General features: G+C 39.1%; 1 protein-coding gene across 3 annotated transcripts in view; it reads right to left on the bottom strand.

Annotated features, from left to right (window-relative positions):
• The window catches only part of EHBP1 (EH domain binding protein 1), a 460,296-nt gene that overhangs the window by 341,405 nt on the left and 100,349 nt on the right, over positions 1–18,542 (bottom strand). The window contains exons 1-2 of one of the 3 annotated variants that reach the window (XM_089922338.1): positions 5,220–5,474; positions 3,978–4,381 (exon numbers count right to left, since the gene is read on the bottom strand). In XM_089922338.1, coding sequence (XP_089778464.1) covers positions 3,978–4,081 — 104 coding nt within the window. In that variant the 5' untranslated portion in view covers positions 4,082–4,381; positions 5,220–5,474. Of the gene's footprint in view, positions 1–3,977; positions 4,382–5,219; positions 5,475–18,542 lie in introns of those variants that run through there. The other 2 variants (XM_022597318.3, XM_089922339.1) reach the window with 2 other exon arrangements.

The following is an 18,542-nucleotide window of genomic DNA, read 5'->3' on the forward strand; positions in this document are numbered from 1 at the left end:
ATCTCCAGCGGCCAGTCTCACCACTTGCCAAGAGCTACATCAGTTAAGTGAGGTTAATAATTAAATGACTTGGGGACAACAATAAGAGAAGAGGAATATGAACACTTATCATCTCCAAATTTGCTAGAGCCTCTACCTGGTTATCAAGGAGTGATGAGGAATAGGACTTCATAGTATAGTTTCCTTCTCTCAGATGAATAAAAGTCTTTCTGGTTTTTGTTCCTGACCTAACTTCTAGAGCCACTACGCCAAGAAAGAATCATGAATTAGACCCTGTTGAACTAAGGAAACACACCACCTTCGGCAAATGCAAAATACTGTAAGACAGCAACAAAGAAAAGTGTGAGAAAGCAGAAACTCCAAACCCTCTAATGTATAGAATCCATCCTTTGATCAAGGTAAAATGCTGTGAGTTTGCTCATGGCCTACATCTAAAAAAAGACGGCCTCCTGAAAGTCTTACCTTCATCCTGTTATCTGTCATGTCCAGGTTCATAACCTATGGCCATGACAAGAGAACGTGGTAAACATTTCTCCTCTCCTTAATCACAGAAATAATGCGTTCTCCCTTGGAAAACATATCCTGATTCCCATTAACCTCTTCCATCAACAACCTCTTCCATTCCATGCCTTTCTTGAATCCACTGAGTTTCATCTTCATTCCCTTGAGTTTCAAATTCATGCAGAAATCAGTATACTTTACCCTGGAGTCATGAATGGGCACTTGGTAAGGTTGAAAACATTATTTTAAAATACTGCTTCTTAAACATTAATGTGCACAGTATGTATCTCATTAAAAAGCAGATTCTGATTCAGTAAGCCTAGGGCAGGGCCTGAGGGACAGCCGTTCTAACAGGCTTTTGCAAACTCTCTTGCCTCTCAGAAAACACTTGAAGTAGCAAGATTCTAAAAGGCAATGGCACCTATATACAGTTTACCTACAAAGGCACAATCCCAATGCAATGCTAACTGTCCTTTCTTTTTGTAGTTTATTCCTTCTTCTCTGATTTATACTAGATCTATTTTCTTATCCTCTCAACACCTACAATTTATCTTCAATGCCTCTTTCCCTTTATTCAGTTGGCATCTCTAAATTTCCTTCCTCTCCTTTTATTTTTCCATACCACCAACACAATACCTAAAATGTAAAAGTAGCTGATAAAATATGTTCTTACAAGGTGTCCAAGTCTGTTTTTATTCTTATGTCCTTTAAATAGATTCTAATTCAGCACACATATCCAATAATTTAAGAATTCTTGCAAGCATCAACATGAGGAATGAAAAAAAAAAGGATGTAAGTATAGAAATTGGGCCTAATCTGTATTTATCACAAGGACCCTATGCAAAGTAAGGCAAAAGGAATACTAACTAAAAATCATAACAACAAATTTGTATGTAATGAAAAGATTTTAAAGCTTTATTTAAGGATCCACCTATAAATAAAATTCCAGGACATCAAACAAATATATTATTCTTTGGGCACTGTCACCTCGTTAGCTTTAAACTATATTTTTAAATGAGGGGGAAAATGCAAAATATTTAGAACTACATGTCTAAAAATTCTAGAATATCCAAATGTTTCTTGTGTTAAGGCCAGACCTTATCATAAAGATCTAATTTAACAGGTGTACCATAATGTCCAACCCTAAAAATAATTAAGCCATCTATTCACCTATAATCAAGTTAAATTTTCATCCTTGCTTTCACCTTGAGACACATTAACAATAACTTACACACTTTTTAAGGAAAAATAAAATCCAGGGATCACGCAAACTGTGAGGAAGAAACTCATGTTGTGAATAAAGGATCGCCTGACATGTTCTATTTCCCTTAAGAAAAGAGATTCAAATTTAACCGTCTTAAAGTTGATGCCCCCAGCATACTGCCAAGTTAAGAAGTACTTGTAATCAGGATTTTCCTCATGTATTCCCTAGTTTAGTTAGTAGTACACCCAGTCCTCCAAGCCAGAAACGGGTATCAACCTAGACCTATTCCTCTCCCTCATCCCCACCCTTTCCAGACCCCTACTGAAATGACCACCAAGTACTATCCATTTTGTGTCCTAAGTGTCCCTCTGCTCTATTCTCTCCATTTCCTCTGCCACTGCCTTAGTCTAAGCCTTTTCTCTCACCTTATCTATTACAATAGCTACCATACCATCCCTGCCTACAGTTACCTTTTCCACTGATCCTTACTCCACATTGTCATCCAAGTGATTTTCCAAAATATAAACCTAATGTCTCTTCTGCTCAAAACCTTTTCCTATCTCTCCATCACCCACAGAATAAAGTCCACGCCATGTATAACAGCACTTTACTTTTTATGATTTGAATCCTGCCTGCCTCTAAAACATCATAGCCCACTGCACTCCTCCCATCCTGCACTTTAAGCCCCATCATTATCCAACTACACTGCTTGAACTTCCAGCATGCCACATGCCTCCATGCTTTTACATAGGCTGTTGCTTCAGTCTAGAATATCCTTCATTTCTTCCCCTTTAGCTTCCTGGCCAATTACTATGAATCTTTCAAAACTCAACTCAGCTCCAAGAAAGCCATCCCACACCCTACCCTACCCTTAAAGAGTTGATTATTCCCTTGTCTGCCAACTTCGTAAGTAATGATGACATTTTATTGGGCATTTACTATGTGCCTGACATTGTTCCAAGTATTTTACATGTATTAACTCATTTAATCTTCACAATAACCCTTCCTATGAATTGGTACCATTATTACCTTTGTCGATATGAAAACTATCTCAGAGGAGTAAATAACCTGTCCCCAAGGATATCCAACTGTTAAGTGACAGAGACAGATAAAGATCCCTACATCATATTTATATTATTGCACCTATCACAGAGAATTTATTTACATGACTGTCATCACCCTGGACTGTGAACTCCTTGAGGGTGGGGATTATGTCATATTCAACTCTAAAGCCACAGAGCCTACTATAAAGTAGGTAATCAGTACATGCATTTCTTGAATTGCACATAAAGCAACATTCCTAACAAGTTCAAGAGAAAAGCATTTGGAAACTAGTTTCCAAATAAATATTCAAATATGCTTTAAGAGTTCTAGAGTAGAGGAAGCTATTTTTCCGTTTAATAAAAAGGATGTTAAAAAGAGAGATTAACACAGACATGAGATTACAGTCCATGTGGACAAGGAAATGGACTTACTTTTGCAGTAATACTGCTTAATCACTGCAATAAATCAAAACCCAAAGTACCATTTGCTTAAGATTAACTTTTTTCCTCTGACTAAATAAGAATTCTTCTTGCTTATCATTCAGGGCAGTGAAAAGAAAGCCCTAAATTTACTTTGCTCAAGTGGAAAGAAGCAAATCATAGACCAGCACTACTAATTGCTTCCTTAAGTCTGGCCAAGAAATGTATCCCATTAGGCAATTAAAATAAAACACAGTTGCCTGACTAAGCACAGAACAAAAGAATTTCTAAGGTTGTATGGACTGGCACTCTATTATGCAAATAATGAAAAGTTATTTTAAGCAAAAAAAATAAAGATCAAGAACAAATTAAAACAGATTATCACCACCCCACAAGAACAGATTTCCGTATTAAAACTATTGAAACATAGACATATGTTACATCAAAACATATGCATATATGTTTACAATATTTCAATAGCCATTCTTCATGCCTCCTTAAAGTTATAAAAATCAAAGTTATTCTAAGACTAATGATGAAAGACCTCAAGACCAAATCTACTGTACTTGGTGTGCTCTCATAGTTACAGTCCTCTGAGCCATACTGAAGTGCAGTAATTAAAACCCACAGGGTCGGTACCAGCAGCAACAGTGCACACCACAGTACTTGTTAGAGTAATCTGCACCCCGCCCAGCTTCTACACACTTGTGCACTACAGAAAGGTAAATCTGCTGTCAGAAGCAGCAGAGTTTAGGCCACAGTGAGTTTAGGCCACAGCACAGCAAACTCTACGCCCAGGCACTTCTTACCATTTCTTGGTACATTCAACCATCAGCTCCTGGTAGGAGGCCACAAACTGGAACTTGGATGCGTGTTTTCCCACACGCTGTAGTCTCTTCCAAACTGAAGCCATGATGATCAGTCAAAACAGTGGAGCAGTTCTGGGTTAGCAACACAGCAGCTTTAACAAAGCAGAGGGTCCAAAGCAAAGGAGCTTTGCACGTATGTCTGTACTTTAAAAAACTCAACTACAACTTGAAATGATGTTTGGGGTCCATAAGTCTTCTCCCTGTTTCACAGGGTAAATCACATCTTAGATGAATGGCCCAGTCAAGAACAGTATGACACACATCACAGGATGAGTGAGAGGAGGTTCCCTCATGGAGACATCACCATTCCACCTCGTGGGTTATATGATGTGTATTCTGGAGGACTGAAAAGCAAAACAAAGAGAAAAAATATGAGGAGAGAAGCATGAGAAGTGACTAACCACCCATGTTAGATAACACTGCAACAGACAAGCCCAGTTCTCCGCATGTTTTTCAAACAATGAAACAAAACACCAACCTCAAAAGCCAGTAACATCAAGGATGCAAGACACCAAGGAAGAAATTACAATTCACACCAAAGACGTGGAGCAACACATCAGGTAATCAGCATCCACAACGATCGAGAGGCGAAAGTCGGGGCCCTACCTCCCTCTCCTAGCATCACAGAAGGGCGAGCAGAGCGGGAAAGTCTAGGGATGCTGTTTAATGTCCACCGCCAGTCAGAGGAAGAAGTGGAGTATTTTAAAATAAACTTTGTTTTTCAGCCGATAGTGAATAGCTCTGAGTCCTAGAATATGTGCGTGGAACAAATTAAGGAGCGGGGAAGAACGCTGCTGTTGAGTCGGAGGGGGAAATGGATGGGGAAAAAGGAGTGGAGGGAAATCTCAAGGCAGAGAGAGGGCAGTGTCCCGGCTCCAGGCCACTTGGGCTCTCCTCCACCTTTGCTGCCAACCGGAGGGAAATGGAACTCCTGCCTGGGCGTGAAGCAATGACCAGCGAGGCAAGTGCACGGTGCGGGGTGCAATGCCTCCCTCCCCCATCCTCAGGGAATAGTCCGCCGAAGCCTCCTCTCCTCCCGCACAGAGCCCAGACCCCTGCCCCCCAACTGAGGCAGGCGGTGGCTCGCCAGCGGTCCCTGTCACCCAGGCGATGCCAGAAGACCCCAGCCCGGTCCCAGAGCCCCGGTCCCACCGCACGTCCACTCCCGCCCCCTCCTCACACCTCTAATCCCGCTGTCGGGCTGAGTCTGGCCCGGTTCCCTCCTCAGCGCCGCTCCTCCGTCGCCGCCGCAGCAGCAGTCGCCGCCGCCGCCACCGAGTCCTCCATCCCCGCCGGAGCCACATGGAACAGCCGAGCCAGCCGCGGCGCTCCCGGGAGCCGGGGTCTGCAGCCCCTCAGGCGGACGGCGCGCCTCACGCCCGCCCCCTCCCGGACGGAGTCGCCCCGCGACCGTCCCCCACCCTACAAAACCCTGCCAGAGCCGCCGCTCAGCGCCCAGCACCCCCTCCCCCGCCTTTCTCCTCAGCCACCACCATCATTACCTCCCCCGCCGTACCTCTCACACTAACCCTACCCACGGCCGCTCAACCTCCGTCCGCCCCGCCGCCATTGGCCGGGCCCCGCGCTTTCCCCGCCCACCTCGGCGGCAGGGCCTTTAAGGGGCGGGGACGCCTCATTGGCCGACCCGAGTGCCCATCACAGGGCTCCACGCCCCCCTCCCCCGCAAGTTCTGGAGGTGTTTTTTCCCCAGCCGGAACGCGGTGTACAGTATACCCTTCTTTAAGAAAAAAAAAAACAAAAAAAAAACACTGGAACCCTCTAAGGACAATCCCGCCCATTCCTCTGATTGGCTTCGAGAGGGAAGCGATAGGTGGGAGGAGTAAGGAGTGTTTATAGTGATCTGAAAGGTGGTTGCTGAAGGTGGATGTCGGTCAAAGGCATGCCGGGTGCTGGGCGGGGTTTCTGTCTGGAGTCTGAGAGCAGAGCCCGCGACTGGCTTCGCCGCAGCTGTGGGCTGTGCGGCTACTGGGGTTTTCTCTCCTTTTCTCTCCTGTCCCCACCCTAGGATCTGGGTGTGCTCTCTCCGCTACTAGCCGCTAGGGTGTTTGCGAACACAGTCTTGGTTTCACCTCCTGGGGTTTTTCCTCTGACAAACTGTGAAGTAATGACCCGGCCAGCCCCCGCCTAACATTTAGTCAACTGGTCCTCAGTGAACCAGATTCAGTAAGCTGAGCTAGGCACAAAATGTTCACGGTGCAATTTCTTCTTGTTCTGATTCTTAAACAGTTCTATGAATCTTATTCTTCTGGTAGGAATTGTAGATGAACTTGGGAGTGGTTGGTGTGTAAGAAGGGTAGTTAGAGGCAAAGGAGAGGATGAAATAACCTAAGAAGAGTGTGAGGGCACGGGCACTTAACCTTGTTAAAAGAACCAAGGACCCTTTTGAGAACGATAAAGAAAGGCATAGATACTTTCCCAAGGAGAAATATGTCCTATCATAAGACACAAAAGTTCGCTTTCAGTTTTAGGTGGTTCACAGACCTCTGGCATAGAGAAAGAGGACAAAGAATGAAATTGGGGGGTGGGGGGGGAGAGAGGGCGAGGAATCTCAACATTTGAGGAAGAAGCAAAGTGGGAAAGAGACTGAGGAGGAAATGGTCAGAGAAGTAGGAGCACCCTACAAGCCATGGGCAAATTGAAAAAAGAGAAGGAAGCTAACATATGAAAAGAAAACAAGCAAGATGAATCCTGGAAACAATTAAGGCTCATTCTTAATCTTACTAAGGACAGAGAGCAGGGTGCATGGACAAAATAGCTTGAAAGGTGTTAGGGTCTAGGGAAGGATTCTTTGAAGGACAGGAAGAAGGGCAGTGACCGTGAGAGTCGAGCTCATCTGTAGACATAGGGAGGCAAGAGAAAGGAGAGAGAGATTGAAGAATCAGGATAGATGGGAAGACACAGAAGGCTTGAATCCAGTATCGAATTCTATTTCCATTTTCAATAAAGAAAGTGATATAATACAAGAACACAATGTACATTTAACAGAAAAGGGCATAGATATCACTTATTTTGCTATTGTCTCAATTTTAAAATATTAAAGATAACCATAATAATTATATTGATTTTTATTTTGTGTACATCTTGCAGTTCTCTGGTGTCCTTCCTGAGTGGTTTACTAAGTCACTATAACCTACAGCTATTATTGTGATCATAATTGGATTTAAGTGTATGGGTTTTGTTGTGCTTTTTTTTTTTTTTTTTTGCGGTACGCGGGCCTCTCACTGTTGCGGCCTCTCCCATTGCAGAGCACAGGCTCCAGGCGTGCAGGCTCAGCGGGCATGGCTCACAGGCCCAGCCGCTCCGCGGCATGTGGGATCTTCCCGGACCGGGGCACGAACCCGTGTCCCATGCATCGGCAGGCAGACTCTCAACCACTGCGCCACCAGGGAAGCCCATGGGTTTTTTTAAATGGCTAATTTATAGAAATGGTCATAAACTATTTTAATCTATGTTGCCCTTCAGGAACAACCCACATGATAATCAGGAGGGTTTTGCATCCTATTTAATATTGTTCTTCAAACTTTCTCATGTGGTTATCCTGGCTTCTTTTAATACTCTTTCCCTTCCTAAAAAGAAGAAGAAGGAGAAGGAGGAGTGTGTAGGACCCTAGGGAATCTTTCTCAAGTTGTGGAAAATTTCAAGAACAACAGTTTCTTATAAGACAGCTTTTCTTTTGAGGGGAAGTATTTCTCTTGGATGTAAACTCTTCTTTTTCATCCTAGCTGCAAAGGTAGCAAGGAAGAGACCAAGTTTAGAAATGAAGGAATTAAAAGCAGACCTTGACATTGTTGCTTAGCTCAAGTTCACAGGCTCCTGGAGGCCCCACAGAGCAGCTACTTCTTCCCTTATAACTTTTTTTTTCTTTAATAACCTGACTGCTAACTAAATTTATTGGAGAATCTTAAATATATAATACTTTAAGATATTTTTATCCACTTATTCGATACTGAATACCAACTGAGTATTGATCACATTAAATGCTATTAACGGTAAAAGGTATATATATAAAGGTATATATAAAAGGTATAGAAGGTATATATATAAAGGTATATATAAAAGGTATAGTCCCTGTTCGCAAACAGTTTTCAGAAACAGATGTTCAGCATGCATGCAAGAAAGTAAAACAAATTACTTCACCTCTCTGAGTCCCAGCTTCTTATTCTGTCAAACAAATAATCATGCTTACCTTTCTGGGATGTTGAGGAGATGGAAGATATGTACGTAAAGTGCCTGACACATACTAAACAGTCAATAAATGGTAATTAATAATGTATACCATTGTGTTTGGTAGCAAACAGAGTCAAAAATAATAAGTAATAAACAGTAAAAAAAAAAAAAATAGTCCTTCAAGAATAACATGGACAATACTTAGTTGCTACCAAACATCACTACCTCAAGGAATAATGAATCTCAAAAGAAACTGCTTTTAACATTATTCATCTCCCATTAACTCAGTGATTACCAAGAGTGGAACACCAATAACTTACGTAGACTCATAATTTTATAATAATTACTAAGAATTCATTTATCCCCAATTCCCATGACCACCTTCCATGCCATATATAATCTGAGATCTTTTGACATTCTAGAAGATAACTTTTTCTTAAGGTTCCCATTTCCCCTACATACCAGTAAGTATATCCCACTGACCCTCCCCCTTCCAAAGGGGAATTTCCCACTGTGCTTCTGCCCCTTTCTAACCCCCTGTTTACTCAGGTCTTGATTTATTATCTCCTTCCATCCCAGGCTTAATCTGCATGTAATAGACCTGTAGATGCAAGTTACTTTAATTGTCCTGTCCATTTGCCCCAGGTGTTGACTGCAAAATTTTGTAGATATTTTACTTAACAGAAGATTCAACATTTAAAATAATTTCTATTTTGCCTTTAGGTATCATCAAGCTTACAGTGAAGATAGAATACAAAAAGTAAAAAAAAAAAAAAAGGAAAATGCCACCCCAAAACTTCAAATCTTCTCTGCCATGACAGTTTTGAAATGATAGAAATTATTTTCAGTGAAGCAGCTTTGCCAGTCACTGTTTCAGAAACCCCCCAAATAGAGATTCTAGTCTATGAAGTGCACCCACAGGCTTGAATTATTATCATTCCCGATGATAAAATTCTTATCCCTGGATTTTACATTTTTTGCAATAAAAATTGTCAGAGGTATTATTGCAGCAACTTATCTGTGCCTTAGTCATAGTAATAAGATTTACTTGCAACAATAGCACTGCAGATTTTTGCATTGTGTTTTCCAGTTACCATAGCAGCTATACAATACACAATATTACTGCAATTTTTAACTGCTAATGAAATTATTTCCTTTAAACCCATAGCAAACAAACTTATTCTGACAATCCTATATAGCAATTTTTAAATCGTTAGAAAAACTCACTGGAACAGGCTAATACTTCTGAAATATTAACTGAGGTTTTTGTAGTAGTTGTCTTTCTAGGTATTTCTTTTTATCCTATGGCCTTTCTCCTCCTATACCCCACCCAAAGACACCCTCAGCATCATACCCACCCTCAAGTAGGCTGGTTTTCGCTCATTGTTTCAGGAAAGCAGTATAACAGAATGCAGAGAAACAGGGAATTCTTCCTTGTTTCAGAACCCTAGTCCTTTAGGGAGTAATGAAACGGATCCAGTTAGAGACCTGTACTGTTCAATACGATAACCTCTAGCTATATGTGACTACTGAACACTTGAAATGTGGCTAGTTCACATTGAGATGTGTTGTCAGTATAAAATATACACAAATTTCAAAGACTATATAAAAATGAAGGGAATATATCTTATTTAAAAGTTTTATATTGATTGCCTGTTGAAATGATAATATTTTAAATGTACTGAATCAAAAAAGACATTAAAAATTAATTTTAACTGTTACTTTACTCTTTTAATGTGGCTACTGGAAAAATTTTAATTACACATGTGGCTTGCCTTATTTTCCTGTTGGACAGTGCTGGTATAGACAATAGTAAAACTTCCTTTCACAGAGATAAGAAATGGATTTCCTGGACTGGAAGGGGAAGAAGAAGTTGGGTGGAAAGTAATGAGAGGCCAGACGCTGATGGGTCCCAGAGAACAGGACTCACTGCCGTATTCTCACTCTATTCTGGCAGAAGCCTTGGAGAAAGGCAACTGAAATGGCAGGATCTATCTATGGGATCTGAAAGCCGAGAGAGATAATTTCCATTCATTTTTCTTTGTTAGAGCCCCAGAGAGGTGGCAAGACCCTAAAGATAAGAAAAACCTGGGCCCTGTATCTAGTCCACCCAAGACCAGTTCAATAGAAGTTTCTGTGATAAAGGAAATGTTCTATACATGGCTGTGCAATACAGTAGCCTCTAGCTCCTGGGGCTATTAAGCACTTGAAATGTGGCTAGCATAACTGAGGAACTGGAGTTTTAATATTGTTTAGTTTTAATTAATTTAAATAGCTGCATGTAGCTGGTAGCTACCATAAAGGACAGTGAAACCTTACATAGTACCATGGAGGTTCTGGAAACCCAACATGATGATCCCCAGACACCCAAAAGGGTGCAGAGGCAGAGGAAGCCAGCAGGCCTCAAGGGACCTTGCTGACAGACCAAGATCAACCCAGCAGCAGTCTGTGGGACCAGCTGCAACTGAGGAAGGATACAGACTGGAAATCTTAGGAGAGCCAGCATGGTAGAGGAGGAGCAAAGATTAAATGTTCCCATCCTCTTCCTCTGACATGCTAATCCTATGGAAGTCTCCTCAATATAGATGCAATCCCTGCCAAATTGACTGTGATTAAGTGTCTGCCACCCCTTGTGAAATCAGCGCTTGAAATAGAAATTGGGTTGAGTTATGGAAAAATGAAATTATGTTTCTTGCAAACCTGAATTTTTTTAGATTGAGATTTGTACCTGTTATATAACTGAAAGTAATAATTCTAACAAAGTATTCAATACTTAGAAACATATGTTTATTCTCTTAAAAGGGAGCCCTGGGCCACAACAGTGAGAGGCCCGCGTACCGCAAAAAAAAAAAAAAGGGAGCCCTGTTTTTCTCTATCATTATAGGACCCAAGCTCTTTGGTTGACATGAAAGCTTAGAAAAGCTACATCAGAAAACCATCTTTCAACTAAAAACAGTATCCTTTTGTGAAATTGTTTCTGTTCCAGTTACCCATGAATGAACCTTTGCAGTTAGCCATAATGAACCTTTGCACATTGAACCTGAGGTGGCACTAACTCTAGGACCTCGATTATGTTCTAAACACCCAATTTTGTCCAGCCCACAACGTCTAGGAAAGGCCAACCTGGACCTGGTTGGTGGAGACACAGGAGCATCCTTGGCTGCCTTGAAATTCAAATAGAGACAGAAACAAGCCTACAGATACCATCCATAGGTAATTCAGTAGGCCTGACTCGGGCTGTTTATATGGAGCAACATATGAACCATTAGAAGGCTCAGAAATCTTCTTCAAGAATATATTATAAGTGATGATGATATTCAAAATGTAGATACTCAAAATGTTAGCAACAACACAGCACAGACATCAATCAGCTAGAGTGGATGACAGCCATGAACCATCAGCCCAGCTATCCTATTGTGAACCAGCTAAATATCAGCTCTGACTCCAGAGTACCTTTGCTGGTCTGTACCATCCTCTTGGTCTGACTCTTCAGATTACTCAAGATAATTTCATGATGGTAAAGTCCCAGCCCAGAAATGCTGTATATGCCAAGGTAAATGCAGTTACAGAGATAATTTACACTTTGCCAATAAGTTGACCATTACTGGGATTATTGCAGAAAAGATTTGAATTGGAATTAGGAGCCCTTTCTGAGAAAGTCTTTGCTAAATATAATAAATTTACCTCCTATAAAATCAGTAGGGATCTTTGACCAAGGTTTATTGGTCATTTCCCATTAAATGTTAAGAGGCTTTAATGAATTTTAAAGAGTGGACTGACCTCTGCTTCTTTTTATCTGTGTTTTCAATATTTGGAATAAATTCCGAGTAACCAAATATAGCACGCAGCCAGTGTTTTCCTCTGAATAATTCCTGGATGACTATATTTAGTATGAACAAGATAATATAATTAAAATCTTCTGAAATAATTAGGCTAGATAGGAAAGGCAAAGAAAAAGCAGTAGGAATTCACAATCTTGGAGGGCACTGAATACCCACCATTTGGTGTTGAATTAAAGCATTTCCATCTCAAACAGTGCAAAAAGCAGCAAGCTGAAATCAGGCAGAACCCCACTTACCAGGGCACTGGACGTGGGCCAAGGGAAAGTAGCCCTATTGCAGAAGCTTGTCCTAGATGAGTAGAGCTGGAAAATAAACCCAACTTTCAGAAGGCAGGATTAACTCATGCATAGTTTGGGCAATCTGCTGGGCAGGGCAAAATGGAGAAAAATACCAGGGCAAGGGCAGTAACATGGGAGCCAAAGAGAGCTGCAACATCATTCCAGATCTCACTTTTTATAGTAAATCAACCAATTAGTGACTGGGCTTACAGAGAGTAGAACATGGCCTGCTAAGTAAAGAGGACTTTGTGAGAGCTGCTGGTTATTTCTCCATATTTTGTTGCAACTTTTGGATGATATTTTTAAATATTCCCAATAGTGAATCATTGATATCTTTCTCCAAGGAAATAAAGTCAACTGTCGAGCAACAGTTAAGTTTTTGTGCTATCGTTCAGTCTTCTAAAGAAATCCTGATATCCTCAACATTAAAAACCATGATATTTTATCCCTGAAGTGACAAATTTAGCTCTACTGTAGATATTGAATATAGTACTAAGCTACACTGGTTGAGAAATAATTATCTGGCATTATCAGTGTCCCACTTCTTATTTCAAAAACTAATGCAAGCACCTTTCCCCTGATAACCAGTATGCTTCAGTGTAAAAAAGGAGAGTGTTGCACATGTGCATCTTCCTTTACACAACACATGCTGAAAATATGTATACTTAGAGGTCATAACTTGATCACATTTAAAATATTCACTCTTTCCTTGAACAACCCAAGCAAAAGCAGGAGGTCTGTTGTTGACTGCTTATCCTCTTTTATTCTTGTAATAACACACTTTGTAGCTAGTCACAAAGCTACCTTCTGCATGCCTCTTCCCCAGGCTACATCACAATTTACAAAATAATAATTACTAAAATCCTGCAGTTAGTTCTCAGTGATAAATAGAGTAAACTTGTTGAGTACTTCTTCATACTTGTCATGCTGGTAAATGAAACCACTACAGTGCATGCATGATATTAACTGCTCTTCAACATTATATGCTATGGATATTTGCAATGCCCAGGGATGATATTTGGTCAAACAATTTTGTCAATAGTTCATTCTGCTTTCTCTTATTAAAATCTTAATAATTTTCAGCTGATTTTGCAACAATGTAACATGTACCTACTTTTGCTACAAGAGTAAAACTTTGAATGAGAGTTTCGTGATTTTGATTTTCTTTGATGATAGTTTTAGTTAAAAATCCATTCATTTATTAACAAGTAATTTATTAACTTATAATATTCTAAGTAATATTTATTAATTTATTAGCTAATTTTTTAATAAGTGAGTGACTACTAAGCTCAAAGCATTGTGCTAAGTATTGGGAATACAACACGTCAAAAGAGAAAATCTCTGCCCTCAAGGAGCTCACATTCCTCATCAGTTAGAAACTATTATTTAGTGTTTACTTTAGAAAATCTCAATTGATGAGAGGTGACTGTGTGTTTAACAATGGCACAAAAGCTAATTAAGAAATGTGTTATAAAATACAATGGACTGGGGAGTAATATTAATAGATTGCTCCCTTAGTGAAATTAAATTTTTGGATATTTATTGTTGTACTTCCAATTTACACCTTTATTTCTTTGTGGCTACTTGTGCAAAGTCACAAATAGACTTTGTCACAGCCCGTACAGATTTATAATCTGTAGTTGCACTGTACAATTATAAAAATCCTGTTTACAATTTGTACTTTTTAAATTTGAATTGTAGTATTTATATTACTATTTTATCATTATTTTTATGCTTCATTGCAGCACTTCAGAGATATTGATCCTTTTTTTTAATGATGGATATAAGGCAACACTATTTTAACTGTAAAAACGCAAAATTAACACATGGCAAAATTCAAATTATTGTCTGAGAGAGGTTATCTGAAATCTGTTAAATGTTAGCCAAAACAATCTGATCAATGCATTCCTTGGAGCTCACATGGAACTTTTAAGAATGAAATGGTTATTAAGAATGCGATAGGATTTTAAGAAACACACACCCATCCCATTTGATTTCCCTCTTGACTCCTTAAAAATTAAAAAAAATAACAATAATAAAAGCTTATTTTCACTTCCCTTTATTCAGAAATATTTTAGCTCTCTTCCTATTTTCAGAGGTAAAATAATTAAAAGTTGGTTTTTATCTTGTATGTGTTCTATGATTTTTAAAAATGTAAAAATAGATATATAAGAGAATGAAGACTTAAATAGAATGCACAAATATATGTTGGGGTGTAAAGATTATGAGTGATATCATTTTCTTTTTTAAATTCTCCTTTAATGTTTTTAGATTGATTTTTACAATAAAATAATGATTAAAATTGCATAACTGAGGTCTTAGATTGAAAATATTGTATAAATCGTTATGTACTCTTTAAAATGTTCTCTCACTACCTAAAAGCTGCCATCTATAGTTTCTGCTTACAGATCATACCTAATTGATAAAAATAAAAACTTTCCCCAGAATAAATCCATTCCTAGTACATCTAACACGTTCTGATTCTGGATCTATTTTGCCTATCTACACACTTCAGTCTGGAAGTGAATGAAGACTCTTCTTTCACAAAATGTTCTATTCCTATGAATGTGTTCCGTATTTTATATCATGAAAAAGGGATAGTTTTCATTGGCACTTTTTATGGGCTTGAATCGCTTTATTCAGCTTTAGAACCATGAATTGCATGGTCCTGCTGGATATTTTCCCCATGACCCTCTAATTTGAGGCTCATGTTTGACTCCCTTCTTGTTATCACATTCTGTATGGAGGATTCTGTTCTCTGCTTCAGTGTCAAGTCAGGTGCCTCAAATAAGCAAATATTTACCAAGTGCCTACCATGGACGAGAAAGTGTTGACTTTAAAAAAAAAAGTATACATTTTTTAAATGTGTAAAAATTTTACATTTAAAAAATATGTAAGTCACAGAGAGCTCAAGAAATTTAAACTTATTTCAGAGGGAAAAAATGTACAAAAAATAAAAATGTAAGCTCTAACAAACGTAATAGCTTGTAAAATATTCAAATAACAGTTTAAGACAAAATTCAAAGAGATATAAGAAATCCATTATTGTCTTATATTCTGAAGAGACTCAAGCCAGTTGTGGCAAAGCATGAACTGGGTTCCTGTTGCAGCTCCATCACTTACTAATTGGGTCATTCTAGGAACTCACATAACCTCTGGATGGAGGGGGGAAGGTGTATATAGATATAGATAAAGATATGATATAGAGATATAGATATAGATACAGATGTATCTCCAAGTCAAGCCATGCAGACACAATTCTGGGAAAACTGGTAGAAATAGAGTGATTAGGAAAGAGAAGCAATTCCCTCTTGGGTTGGTAGCTATAATGATAAATATTCTGCTGCCAGTGATCTCCACTAGAGCAGGCCCACCTGAAAAAGGAGGAAGCCAAGAAATGAAGCAGAGAAAGAGCTGCTTGATTTGCTTCATCTGTAAAATGAGAAATGGGAAACTAATACTTTGCTACCAGGAGGTAAAGGTTGGAAGAGATAAGCTCTTAAGACCCTTTGCAGCTCTAATTCTGTGATCTTAAAAATACCTGCCTTGGGCTTTCCTGGTGGGGCAGTGGTTGAGAATCCACCTGCCAATGCAGGGGACACAGGTTCGAGCCCTGGTCCAGGAGGATCCCACATGCCGCGGAGCAACTAAGCCCGTGAGCCACAACTACTGAGCTTGCGCTGTAGAGCCCGTGCTCTGCAACAAGAGAAGCCACCGCAATGAGAAGCCCGCGCACCCGCAACGAAGAGTAGCCCCCGCTCTCCGCAGCTAGAGAAAGCCTGTGCACAGCAGTGAAGACCCAATGCAGCCAAAGATAAATAAATTAAATTAATTAATTTTTAAAAAAAGGAAAAAGAAGAAAAATGCCTGCCTTTAACAAATGGATACATGTGTGCAAAATCAAAAAGAGGCACTTAGTATTTCTCAATAGATTTTTCATTACAATAATCTAGTTTTTGCTGTCTTAAGAAGGTTGGGCTATTTTTTTTCCCAGTTGAGGCTACTTTTGATTATTTTTGTCTATTAATTTTCTGATTGACCAAGAGTTGAAAGTTTATAGTCACAATTCCCATAGTGAACATGAAGGCAGCCCAGTGTCTGTTAAGAACATGAAAGATACTGTTCCTAAATGTACCTATTCCTAATTCGATTGTTTATACCTAGTTCTAAAGGGGAGAGCAATCGTAAGTAAATTTTTGGTCATTTAAAAAATTATTTATGATAAATGATAAACAAAAGAAGTATTGATAAAACATGTTACTCTTTCTAGAGTATATTGCTTGTAACTTCAGCGGCAGTCCAAAAGCTCAATCTCTTCCAGGACGAATTGCTAAGGTTTTTTGAACCCTCTTTAGACAGAGACACCCATGATTTACAATGATTACTTGAATATGCTGTGAAGATTAAGAGTACAAAACAACCATACACAAAAATTAACACAAAATGGATCATCAACCTAAATGTTAACAGCTAAAACTATGAAACTTATAGCAGAAAATAAGAGTAAATTTTGTGACCTTGGACTTAGCAATGGTTTTTTAGATATGATCATAAAAGCATGAACAACAAAGAAAAATAAACTGTGCTTTATCAAAATTAAAAACTATCTTTGTACTTCAAAGATATCAAAAAAGTGTATGACAGCCAACAGATGGGAGAAAATATTTGCAAATCACATATCTGATAAGGGGCTTCTATCTCAAATATATAAAGAACTATCACAACTCAACAATAGACAAATAATCCAATTTTTAAATTGGCAAAGGATTAAAACACATTTCTCCAAAGAAGATATATAAATGACTAATAATCTTATGAAAAATGCTCAACCTCATTTACCATCAGGGAAATGGAAATCAGAACCATACTGAGTTACCACTTCACACCCACTAAAATGGCTTAAAATCAAAGACAGACAGTAACAAATTCAAGCCCATTGCTGGTGGGAGGGTAAAAAGGAATAACTTTGGAAAAGAGTTTGGCAGTTCCTCAAAGTGTTAAACATAGAGTTACTATATAACTCAGCAATTCCACTCCTAGGTATGTGTGTGTCTATATATAGAGAGAGAGAGACACACACACATTTCTGTTGGGTATAAACAGAAATATAAACATATGTCCACACAAAAACTTGTACATGAGTATTTATAGCAGCATTATTCATAATAGCCCGAAAGTAGAAAGAACCCAAATACCATCAGCTGATGAATGGATAACAAAATGTAGATATCCATACAATGGAACACTATTCAGCTATAAAACGGAACGAAATACTGATACAAGAAACAACATGAATGAACCTTGAAAACAAGCTAAGTGAAAGAGGGTAGTCACAAAAGACCACATATTGTATGATTCCATTTATATGAAACATCCATAGTAGGCAAATCCATAGAGAGAGAAAGTAGATTACTGTTGCAAGGGGGTTAGACATAAACTCCATATCCAGAAATATGGGGTTAAACTCCACATAACGGGTGTGGAGTTTCTTTTTGGGGTGATGAAAATGCTCTAAAGTTAGTGGCAATAGTTGCACAGCTTCGTAAATCTAAAAAAATGTTGACTTGTACACGTTAAAAGAATTACAAAAAATGTGACATTTATGGTATGTGATATAAAGCAGATATTAAGAAAAATAAAAGAATTTTGAAACACACCACTGACCAAAGGCACTTGCCATTTATATTATTTTGCAGTCACATTTAACCAAAAGTCACAAGGCAACTGAATATACTGGACAGCTCAGCAAAATGTAATATTCTAACACAGAAATTTAAAATGTGAAAGTGCTCTACACTTGGAGTTAGGAGATGTGGGTTCTAGTTTTTCCTTAACCCCAACCCAAGTTTGGAGGCAAAGATTGCTAATTACTGTGAATACTGATTTTCCTTTTCTTCTCCAGCAGTAAGAACCTCGGATTTTTGCTGAGACATTTTCACTCAGCTGAAGACCTGCCAGCCTCTTTTGCAGCTAAATGTTGCTATGTGTTGATGTTTGGCTAAGTCTTATGTGTAAATTTCAAGAAGTCTCCTCAAAGGGAGGGAATGTGCTTTTCCTTGTCCCTCTATCCTGTTGCCGGAATATAGATGGGTTGGCTAGAGCTCTAGCAGCTATCTTGGACCATGAGGATGAGGGATGGCAAAGTGGCAAGCTGGAAGAAGCCTGGGTCCCCCACAAATGTGTAGAACCACTACATT

Source organism: Delphinapterus leucas, chromosome 13 (assembly GCF_059928025.1).
Source record: "Delphinapterus leucas isolate spDelLeu-1000000601 "Yukka" chromosome 13, BTC_Dleu_Yukka2, whole genome shotgun sequence".
Taxonomy (NCBI): Eukaryota; Metazoa; Chordata; class Mammalia; order Artiodactyla; family Monodontidae; genus Delphinapterus; species Delphinapterus leucas.